Here is a 10,900-nt window from a genome sequence, read left to right as displayed (position 1 = left end):
GGCGGGGGGGTTAATCGATTTTCACATTCCACTGCCGTGCCAGGAGATCGAAATGTCCACCTCTCAGTGCCGGATGATCCTCGTAGCAAAGAGTAGCTACTACACATGCTATGGGCCCCGCACTTTCAAGGGCCCCGCGCTAAATGCTTTCAAGCTATCAATTCCGGTTCAATGATTCTGCACTTGCTCTATTACTATAGTACTATACCGCCTTCAACTTTTATGAACGTCTGGGTGTTTTAAGGTTAGCGATTTGTATTATATAGCAAATGAAAACATACAATTTACCTACCATTTGCGTTTTCATATTTGCGTTTTTTTTTATTAAGGGGCCCTTCATAACACATGCTACAGGCCCCGCACTGGCTTCATCCGGCACTGCCACCTCTGTATTACGAGTCCAGCGCGATAACCATTACGTCACGGCAGCATCGCGTGAAAGTTGATTGGGATTAAAATATGACTTTAAGGGGCGAATTAGAGTAGGAAGGGGTCCGTTTCTTAAGATAATTTGGTCATTAAAACCAACACACCGATGCGCCTGAAGAGTGTTTTAGATCACCGCATACACGTAATATCTGCTGAAGTATGAATCGGAATAATAGACAGTGACAAAGAAGGCCCTCGACCAAGCAAGCCGTCATCAACTCTCACGATCTTGCGACGTAACGACAATCCACCTTGCACCTGTTCACGTGACCCGATTATCATTGCTCCATCGACGCCGTTGGACGTCTTATCTGGCGCGTTTTCTCCCTTGACAGTGCATCTCAAATTATAATTCAGCATAAGGGCAGTTCTAATTGCAAATAATAGGATGAAAACTATATATCCATGCATTTGCATTACCTGTGACACCCTCTACCGACAAAACTGAGCTGCATATCACGCAAGTCTTTGCGTGATATGCAGCTCGGTTTTGTCAAATTGCCGTACTTTAATTCCTCTTGGGTGCTGTTTGAAAATGTTTCCTCATTTGCGTACTTTGGAAGCTGTGATTGATGAGCAGGCAGGCAGAGGGTTTCATGGACATAGGATGTAAGACACCCGTTTGATCAACATAGCACTTCAAACCACTCAAGTGCTTTTGACTGAAATCTAATTATACTTGTGCCCCCATTAGGCAGTTCCTGTGCAGTGTTCACAGTGTGCGATTTAGTCTCCTGGCACTGTGTTCTTCATGATGATACATTTGGGTACCTGCTAAGTCAAAGAGAAACACTTTGGACCACAAATGCGAACTTTAGTCTAGATCTGTCAACCCGAAGGGTTAAAATCAGCGAGACCCCGACTGAAACATATTGGGAAAATACCAAAGGAATTGAGGCACAGAAACATTAAACTCTCATGCAGACAAAGTTAAATTCACCGTGTAATGAGCTGCATTATATTGGGATTTTACATGTATATGAATGTGCACTTATTCTGTTCAAATAGAGACATGTAAAGCTATCTAATAATAAATTATGTATACTGCTATATTTATATTTGTAGCATAAACAAAACAATAGAAGAAATGTAGCCATAAAATACTTATTTATTTACAAGAAAAAATTGTAGAAAAAATAATTTAGTTTACAAGACTTTCAAGAAATCATTTCACCGCACGGCACTTAACACAAATATATTTACAATTCAGTGTATAAAATACATTTGTAAAAAAAATATTCACTGGCTTCAAAGCCATATAAATGTTTATAAATACATATTTTTGTCTTTTATACAATTTTATGGCCGCTCCAACAAGAGTCCATTCGGTAGACCGACGCAGGCATGTGGTGTCGTAAGTGGTGTGGCCATGAGCAGAATAGTTTTTAGTTCGGCCAGACGCCGCTGAAATTCAGTCCTGCGATCACCGCGCACTGCGCCGTGAGCCAAGTCCGGCAACGATTGCCGATGCTCATGGTGCTGCCGCCAGTTCCCGGGCACAAGCCTGTCCAGTTGAGCCGAGAAGAACACCGGGTGTCAGCTCCAACCGCACCAACCAGACCAACGGCTACATGCCGGGGCCACGGCTGCCTGCTTCATTGGCAATGGCAGTGGTGGCGGCAGCAGTGGTGGCATTGGTTGTATCGGCGGTGTTGCCAGCGGTGGTGGCAGCGGTGGTGGCAGCGGTGGCAGCGGTGGCAGCGGTGGTGGCGTTGGTGACTGCAGTGATGGCATCGGCGAAAACGACGCCAGTTTGAATTCCCTTCTGGGCTTGGGCCTCCTCCAAACTCAACAGCGTGATGGAGGGGGAGCTCACGAGTGGCTCGGGGCTCAGAAGGGAATTGCCACCTGTAAACAATCAAACAGGAAAATACATCTAGAGAGGTCACCATCGTGCACTGTGAATAGTCAGTGGTAGAGGGATGGGGAGTGTCCGAGTGGTGAGTGGTAGAGGAATTGAGTGATACTAGTGAATGGTTAAGGGATTGAGAGAGCGGTGAGTGATCGAGGGATTGTAAGTGATAGTGGCGAGTGGAAGAGGAATTTGGAGAGTTATGTTGGGGTGAGCATCACCTGCACTTTCACACGCGATGGGTCTGCAGCGGTCACCAAATAGCTCCTCTGTGTGCTTCAGCAGGAACTCGATGACCATGGACTGCCTAGACATCTCTGTTGCCACCATCTTGGGGTCAGAGACTGCCTCCTCCACCGTCTGCCTGCTGATGGACACAAAGCACGTGGCCGTGATGGTGGTGATGATGGCTGTTGTGATGAGAGTGGTTGTGGTGGTGGTTATGGCGGTGAAGATGGGCAGTTGTGGCGGTGGTGCCAGTAGCGTTGAAGGTTGCAGTGACACTGGCAGTGCCAATGAAGGCAGTGCTTCTGCTACATACCGGAGCAGGTTGGGCCCCCACACGATGGACAGGTTCATGCTGGTCATTTTGGTTTTATCAGCATGCGACTCCAGGAGCGACAGGTGTCTCATCAGGTGCTGCAGGGTCCTGCAATGTTAAAAACGCACCGCCACATTGCGTATGTCACCACGTGTGCCATGTCCTCTTTGTATGGCCCACCGTGTGTGTCTTTGTTGGTTTCCAGGACTTGGTTGTCTCTATGTTGGCTGATGGGACTTGTCGTGTGTGTGTTTTGGTTGCTGGCGCACGTGTGTTAATGTGAGTGCACCTGTAGTTAGGTCCAGGCAGCAGCTGGATGACATCCTGCATTCGGAGGAGTTTTTCGTGCTCCGTTGGGGCAACCAACGCCTCCTGCGCCATTGCACAAAACGCACATCACTGATAGGAACACAAACAGCAGCAGCACAACGGACCGAATAACTCGTTTGTGGTTAAACCTATATTCGTGAATTTGCTTCCTAGTGAAGTACTAAGGTTGGCATTGTGACGGCCTCCAAGGTGCAGTGTCCCTTTGCAGGGAAGGCAAGAATTTATTCTAATGTACGTGCCCCTGTCATAGAAATATGGAATTTCTACCACTGGCTGCAGTACGAGATACGCCCTACCCCACGTGTGTTTGAGCTGGAAAGCACTCTACTTATTTGTGTTGCAATAACTTTTTTAAGCTTTAACATATGTACTCATCTGGATACATTACGTGTGATTAATAATAGTAGTTGTACTAACATCGCACAGTATTTAATCTATTATAAGTATGATTCGATTGGACAGAGCTTTTAAACAACCTTAGTGTTTGTCCTATGCGTGGGTGCATGCGTGGGTGTGAATGAATGTATGCACGTGTGTGTCCGCACATGGGTGAGTATGCTTGTACGTGTGTGTCTATCCGTGTGTTGTACATTCGAGCGTTTTGAGTGTGTGTGTGTGTGCCGATAACCACATGCTTACGGTAAAGTCGTCATATAGCTTGTAGGTGAGCAATGGGTCAGGCAGCTCGCGGAAGTAGAGCTTGCAGAGGTTGCTGAAGCAGTGAATTCTCTGCACTATCCCCGTCAAGTCGGGCACTTTCCCCGAGTTGAACTCCTCCCTGCGTGAGTGGGGAGGTGGGGGGTGGGGGAGTGAGGGCTCAGTCTTGTCGTAGCTCGGCCTCTAAATAGGGTTGGGTCTAGTCAGTGTGCTGATGGACAACCACTAAGTTAATGCTCATAGTAATGAGCAATGGTCTATAGACTGCCGAATGAAGGCCTCCTGCAGAGTCATGATTAGATTTACGAATTGAAATATTTTGCCATTTTGGTGCATGTCACCACAATGACATTAATAAATTACATGATACGGACTGAAAATAATACATTTTACATGCACTGCCATGCATAATTCATGAGCATGTATATTCTACGGCGTGGGAAGACCCTCATCCAGCAGTAGATGACAATATGGCTGTACAAGTACATATGATGGTGGTGTGTAGTGCTGGTGGTGGTGATAATGGTGGTGGGGGGGTCCAGTGTTGCATGGCATTACCGCAGCTGCTTGATGTCGGTGACGAGCCCGGAGCAGCGGTAGATGCCGCTCACGATGCCGTGCTTCTCAATGAGCTCGGTGCACATCGTCAGCACCTGTGGGACTGCACGAGGGACATGGTTGACCAATCACTCACGGTTCCGAATCGCACGGAGTTCACTGAATAAAGTATATTCTCATATGCACGTGCCAGAATCAAATGTTTCCCTCCCAAATCGAATTACCACAAAACTACTCATTATTTATAATAATACTGGTTAAGATATCACTCGCCACTAATGTGCTAGCTATGGCTAGAAATCGGACTCATAGCGTACAGTGCAAACCACTGCGCCACCCCATTCTAGTAACAAGGTCGGCCATATTGGCGCATGTATCCCCAAGATTCAGTGCTTCACAGGAGGCAAGGTATGGGCAGATAACGCAGAGATTTGCAGGATAAATTTGAGCGCTTAGCAGATGGGCAGCGCTCACCATCATGTCCCGAGTTGCCCAGGTGCTGAGCCAGGTCTTTGCCAAACACTTTCTCCTGATTCTTAATAACTGTGGGAGGAGGGAGGCAAGATATAGTTAAAAGCACTTACAATCATATTGTTTGAGCAATGATTACAAGCTGTCTGTTTAAAAAAAAATGTAAACTAAAGTGTCCAGGTGGTTCAGAGGTTGGGGTGCTGTGCTCATACTGCCTAGAACCTAAATTTGAATAGAGTACAGGAAGCTGTGATTTAACCCAAGTTTTCCAGTATAGTATAGTTAAACCCATCACACTGAGTTTGGTACTGCACTGAATTTGGCTAACTTCCAGTTCCGAGAATTAAATATATGGGTTTCACTGTGATACAACAAATATTACTCTTCGAGCTGGGTTGGAGGGATATTGCTGCCCTCTACTGTGTGGAACAGAGTGACAAAAGTGTTTCATATTTGTGACTTTGGTGGCATGAACGATAGGGGGGTGGGTGGAGGGCTCAGGGCATGTGGGCTGCATTTACCTAGTTTGGTGGAATGATCCGATCCCAAGGCAGACAGTTGAGTGTCTCTGTTGATAAGCTCAACAGAGCCACTGGGGAAATTCCCGATCTGTGGAGGACGGGGGAGATTGTGAGAGGGGAAATTCGTATACACATTGGTACATTGCAGAAGCAGTGTTGGTGTCACTGACAAGGGCACACAACACTCATGAAGAGGTACAATGACAGTGCCATAGTACAATGTCACTGGTGAGGTGTACACTGTACTTGTTGTAATACAATTTCATTGATGTAAGTATCCATAAAGTGGTGCAATATCGGTGCCATGTTGTGCTGTGATTCCATGCGACGTGTTACCTTAAAGCCACCTTTTCCCCTCCAAAACAGGGTCACCTCCTTGGGCGGCATCTCAGTGATGCATGCAATATCTCCAACCTGAGATAGACACGGGGTGGAGGGGGGGGGTCCAGGAGGAGACTTTTGGTGTCATGGATATCACAGGCCTCAGTTGCGCATGAGCCCGCGTGGGTGGGAAAGCGACTTGCAACGTATATGAAATAAACGGCAACCACAGGTGCCACTCACCTCGAAAGAAAGTTCGTCGGACGTCTGAGCGACGTGGCGCTTGATCACCTCGGCTGCCGCGATCGCTGGGATGTTAAATAACGCCTCGTCCCTCGACAGCAGGTGGAGGTCATGGTTGTCGACCTGGCGAAGCAAGTGTGCGGCACGAGCGATGGTCAAATATCAGAACTATGCAATGTTACATTAAAAAAAGAAACATCAAATGAAAATATTTCAGTTATCAAGGTTGATTTGTATTACTATTATAAATGACCCCAGGTCTGGTGGGGTGTGTGACGAGCATACGTGGAACAAAGCGTGTGCACTGAGTTTGTGCCGAATGCGATGCCACCCCAGGCAGTGGGAGCAGCACACCTGGATATTTTCAACGTCTTCGTTGCCCTGGAGGAAGTCGGCCAGCCGGGGAAAATGACCCCCAGCCATGGAAAGCCTGGGAAAGGAAGAGTTGTCATTTTCGTGAATGGATGAACAATAAATTGGTAACGATAAATACAAAATAAATTGTCGTCACAAACACAAATCCGAGCCATCATTGCGAACAAAAGTGGGCTCAGGAAGGGCACAAATGCCATAAGTGATGATGGCCGGTGGGTGACTGATGATAAAACGTGCCAGAGAGGACAATCACGGCAGAGATGGAGCAATCGGAGCAGTTCATGTGCTGTGATGGACTGTGGCATCGAAACAACCCTAAGGCATTGTCGCGATGTCATCAGTAGACTGATGATGATGATCGTAAGGTGTAACCATTTCCAGAAAGGGAGCAATTTGTCCAAATATTTTCACGCATTAATATAATTGCGTATGGATGGCTGTGAGCTCGAAAAAAAACACCCCACATTTTCTCCACTGAGATAGAATGAAAGTAAACGTTTCCATTAGGGTATAGAAAACTCACTTGGCCAGTGCCTTCACTGCCTTGCTGGCCCTATCGCCACAGGCTTTCATTAGGCCCGTTCCCACGACCTCCACTCCAGTTTCAACTTTTGCCTGAGGGGAGGAAAAAGCAAGTCAATATATTATTTAGCGCACAATGCAGCCACCTTTGTAAATCCGCTGTTGGATGAAGGCCACCCCCCCGCCCCCCACGCCATGTCGATCAAGGGGGTTGCTTTGACCATACTTCACCAGGTTTAGGTAATCTCCGTCTTCGCGAGATCTCGGGGTGTCTAACGCTGTGCGCTTGTCAAATATGTATGAACACAGTGAAAACAACCTACTGTACGTATAGACATGGCTCACAATTACATATTTATGTCAAATAAAACATGCCTGCTAAAAAAAAAAATGCTAAAGGGGCCGTCCGTCAACTTTAAATAAATATGGACAACACGTTCTACTTAATTAAATATAATTTTTAATAAATGTTTTCTCCTACAACATCACAGTGCAGCGCCACATTAAATACGCACTACAATGACAATAGTTTAAAGCGATTTGAAGCATGTTTTATTTTCAAAATGGAAATATGGTTTTGGGGGGGGAGGGGCAGAGCTTTGTGACCTCATATTTGAGGTCTGACTTTTTGTGACGCCGTGTGACGAGGGGGGGGGGTCAAAAATCGTCCAAAATCGCGTGACGTCATTTATGGACGGCCCCAAAGCACCTCCCCCGTTACAACTCGGCGCACCCAGCGGACATCTCCAATCGGTTAACACGGCAACGCGCTTTTTAATGACCATTTTTATTGAAATAATTGCCCTGTTTTACACGATTTTTTTTTACTTGTAAAACTAACGGGGCAAGCCAGATTAATTGTATATATATAACGGGTACGTACAACCCACGAGGCGAAACAACTCACACCAAACAAAAAAAACGCCCCCCCCCCCCCCGATGTTCGGAGGTGTCATCGAAACGTCGCTCCCCGTTGGCCGATCAATGTTTTTGACCGGCACAGGCACACACAGAGAAGCGGGAACGCCGAGCATTGGCTCGTGCGTTGGTGGGCTACGCGGAGGGGAAGAAGGGAGTGGAGGCTCCTGAGGGGCCAAGCTCATCGCGGGACCTTAGCGGAGGAGGCGGCGGCGGGAGCCACGGTCGACGATCGGCGAATTCCACCGGCGCCTCCATCCCGCGATGCCCGAGCGCCACCCCATGGTCGAGGTTTTTCTCGACGAGAGAAGAGGCGGGCCCGAACGAAGACACTTGGAAGAGGAAGAAAACTAAAATATTTGTGTAAATATGTTTTAAAAATAAATAAATGTTTTTTGTTCGAAAGATGATCTGAGCGAGCGACTTGTCGTTGCGACTGATTTCATTTTTGGTGTGATATCATCAGCCAGACCCAAAGCCCCCCCCTAAAATTGTTGAGAAGCACTCTTTGAGGCACTTCAGCACTCAGGCATTTACAAATGATGTGCTTCACTCGGATATTTATAAGGTCTGTGATATCCCCAACCTGATAGCGGCTTGGGCTTGGGAGACTTTCAGGTACACGTTTCTCCAAATTCTTAACAAACATGCTCCGTTGGTTATATTTAAAACTAAAGGCAACCGCCCACCATGGTATGATCCTTTGATTACAAAGCTCATGAAACCTAGGGACAAGGCTTGGGCATGTGCTCAGAAAAGTAATTTGGTAAATGACTGGCTAGAATACAGGATTTAAGGAATAGATGCGTAAAAAAAATACGGCATGCAAAAAATGCCTATTTTTCCTCCACTCTCCTGGAATCACATGGAAATGCCAGGATTTTTTGGAAAACAATCAAATCTATCGAAAAGGCATCCAAAACAGAAAATCTGCCCGTTGAGCTTCACCGAAATGGGGAATATTTTTCAGATCCCAAAAAAATAGTTGACAATTTTAACCTTCATTTTTCTGAAGCTGGTAATCTTTTTGATAATGTATTGGGAGTCACCCCTGCTCCTGCAAATTCCTACACCCCTGTCCAAACATTAAACGAATTTAGTTTCCAACCAATCCACGAAAGTAATGTTCTGAAACAACTGTCCTACCTCAAAGGGTCCTCCTCTACCGGAGCAGATAGTTTTCCCGTCTTTGCTCTACTAACTGTTGGTCACCTAATATACAAACCTATAGCCCGTATTTTCAACCTGTCCATCAAAGAAGCATCAGTTCCTCTAGAATGGAAACATTCCTATGTCCGTCCACTTCACAAAGGGGGCCCTAAAGATGATCCCAATAACTACTGACCTATCTCAATTTTGTCCCCATTGATGAAAAATTTTGAAAAATTATTGAACTACCAAATTAGCAGTTTCCTGTCCACCAACAATCTACTACATCTAAAACAATCTGGGTTCCGGAAAAAATACAGCACAACATCTGCTGCATTAGACTCTTTGAATCAAATTTACAATAGCCTTGATAATAAGCAGTACTGTGCCTGTCTTTTTCTTGACCTGTCCAAAGCTTTTGATACAGTTGACCACAACACCCTGCTTAGTAAACTAAGTTGCCTCGGTTTTTCCGAGAACACAGTACAATGGTTAAAAAATTACCTCTTTTCTCGCACCCAAACTGTATTCACAGATGGTTGGAGGTCAAACAGTGTTAAGATAACAAAAGGGGTTCCACAGGGTTCCATCCTCGGCCCCCTCTTGTTCTCTCTTTATGTCAATGACTTGGGCACTGAACTGGATCATTCCAGGGTAAATATTTTTGCAGATGACACGATACTGATTACTGCTGGCCGCTCTCCGGATGACGTGATTGCTAAGCTCCAGGGTGATTTCAACAAACTACAACATCAGCTAGTTTCTCTTAAACTAGTCCTGAATACCTCCAAAACCAAGGTGCTATGCTTCTCTCCGGGACTAAAGCAGGAAGTTATTTTTCCCCAATTACATTCCTTGAATAATTATCAAATAGAGCAAGTCAAGATCTATAAGTATCTTGGGGTCATCCTGGATTCAAAACTTAATTTTGAAGATCACATTGATTATATTGGTAAAAAGACAAAAATAAAAATTGGTTTTCTGTATCGACACAAGCACTGCTTCCCCCCAATGTTCCGTTTGGAATTGATAAAAGCTACCATACTGCCTCTACTTGACTACTGTGACATCGTGTATAAATCAGCCCCAAGTACTGTACTGAAGAAGCTTGATTCCATCTATCACTCGGCCTTAAGATTTGCATTGAACTGCCCATATAGGACTCACCACTGTGATCTCTACATTGGGTCAAACTTAACATCTCTTAATGTTCGACGGCTTGTGCACCAGATCTTATTTATTCACGATGTACTTACAAAAAATTCCGCAGACTACCTCCTGGATCTCCTCTCTGTTTCAAAGAACAAATTTGACCTCAGGTCTTCGCTCATTTACCAGCTTCACATTCCTTATTGCCGTACAAAAACTGGAGGAAGGGCCTTTGCTATTGATGCCCCCAGGGTCTGGAATGCTATTGCCAATAAACTGCAACTTGAATCACTACCTATGAGATCTTCACTCAAAACTGCTCTAGAGGAGTTGTACAACCCTAGCTGCCATTGCTATTCAGTGGCCTAAAATATGGCTCTAGATTTTGGTGTTATAATTTATTTATGTAGTTTATTGTTAAAAATTCGGTCACAGTCCCTATGATCACTGTTACATTGGATTTATGGCTTTTATTTTGGTGATTTCGAAAAGTTTTTTTTGTTTTGGCCATGTTTTTGTTTATTGTAGTACGGAGTTAGACTGATGGCCTTAATGTTAGTTGTCTTGTGGTTGTTGTTGTTATTTGACTTCCATCCCACTGGGATTTTTGCACACAGCGTTGGTGTACGGTGCTATTCCAGGAATATTTTGATATTTTTTTTCCTGTATTTTCTGTTTGCACAGTCACATAATCACTTTAAGATGTTTTCTTGTTCATGTTTTTTGTTTGTTGCGGTTGCACCCGATTCAAGAGCCGAATGGCTCACAGGGCTATACCAAATAAATTAACTATGAACTATTTCCCGTTGCTGAAGTTTTCTCTCTCTCGCCCCGCCCCTCCGTCTGACGTCATCGGTGACGACA

General features: G+C 45.3%; 1 protein-coding gene across 2 annotated transcripts; it reads right to left on the bottom strand.

Annotated features, from left to right (window-relative positions):
• Window positions 1–1,463: 1,463 nt before the first annotated feature.
• LOC116952421 (rho GTPase-activating protein 32-like) lies at window positions 1,464–10,161 on the bottom strand. Of its 2 annotated transcripts, XM_032971776.2 has the most exons (12): window positions 6,822–10,161; window positions 6,278–6,353; window positions 5,924–6,046; window positions 5,696–5,773; window positions 5,360–5,447; window positions 4,842–4,910; window positions 4,368–4,470; window positions 3,792–3,930; window positions 3,112–3,194; window positions 2,823–2,930; window positions 2,503–2,648; window positions 1,464–2,277 (listed from the first exon to the last, which is right to left on the bottom strand). In XM_032971776.2, the coding sequence occupies exons 1-12, from the start codon at window positions 6,869–6,871 to the stop codon at window positions 1,997–1,999; spliced, it is 1,344 nt and encodes a 447-aa protein (XP_032827667.1). In that variant the 5' UTR covers window positions 6,872–10,161; the 3' UTR covers window positions 1,464–1,996. The 2 variants fall into 2 exon arrangements, with proteins under 2 accessions (XP_032827667.1, XP_075929196.1); XM_076073081.1 differs by having other exon boundaries at window positions 2,503–2,930.
• Between the last annotated feature and the right edge of the window lie 739 nt (window positions 10,162–10,900).

The sequence above is a fragment of the Petromyzon marinus genome, chromosome 3, assembly GCF_048934315.1.
Source record: "Petromyzon marinus isolate PM22_M1 ecotype Great Lakes invasive population chromosome 3, UKy_Petmar_22M1.pri1.0, whole genome shotgun sequence".
NCBI lineage: Eukaryota > Metazoa > Chordata > Hyperoartia > Petromyzontiformes > Petromyzontidae > Petromyzon > Petromyzon marinus.
This window is presented reverse-complemented; position numbering and strand designations above follow the sequence as displayed.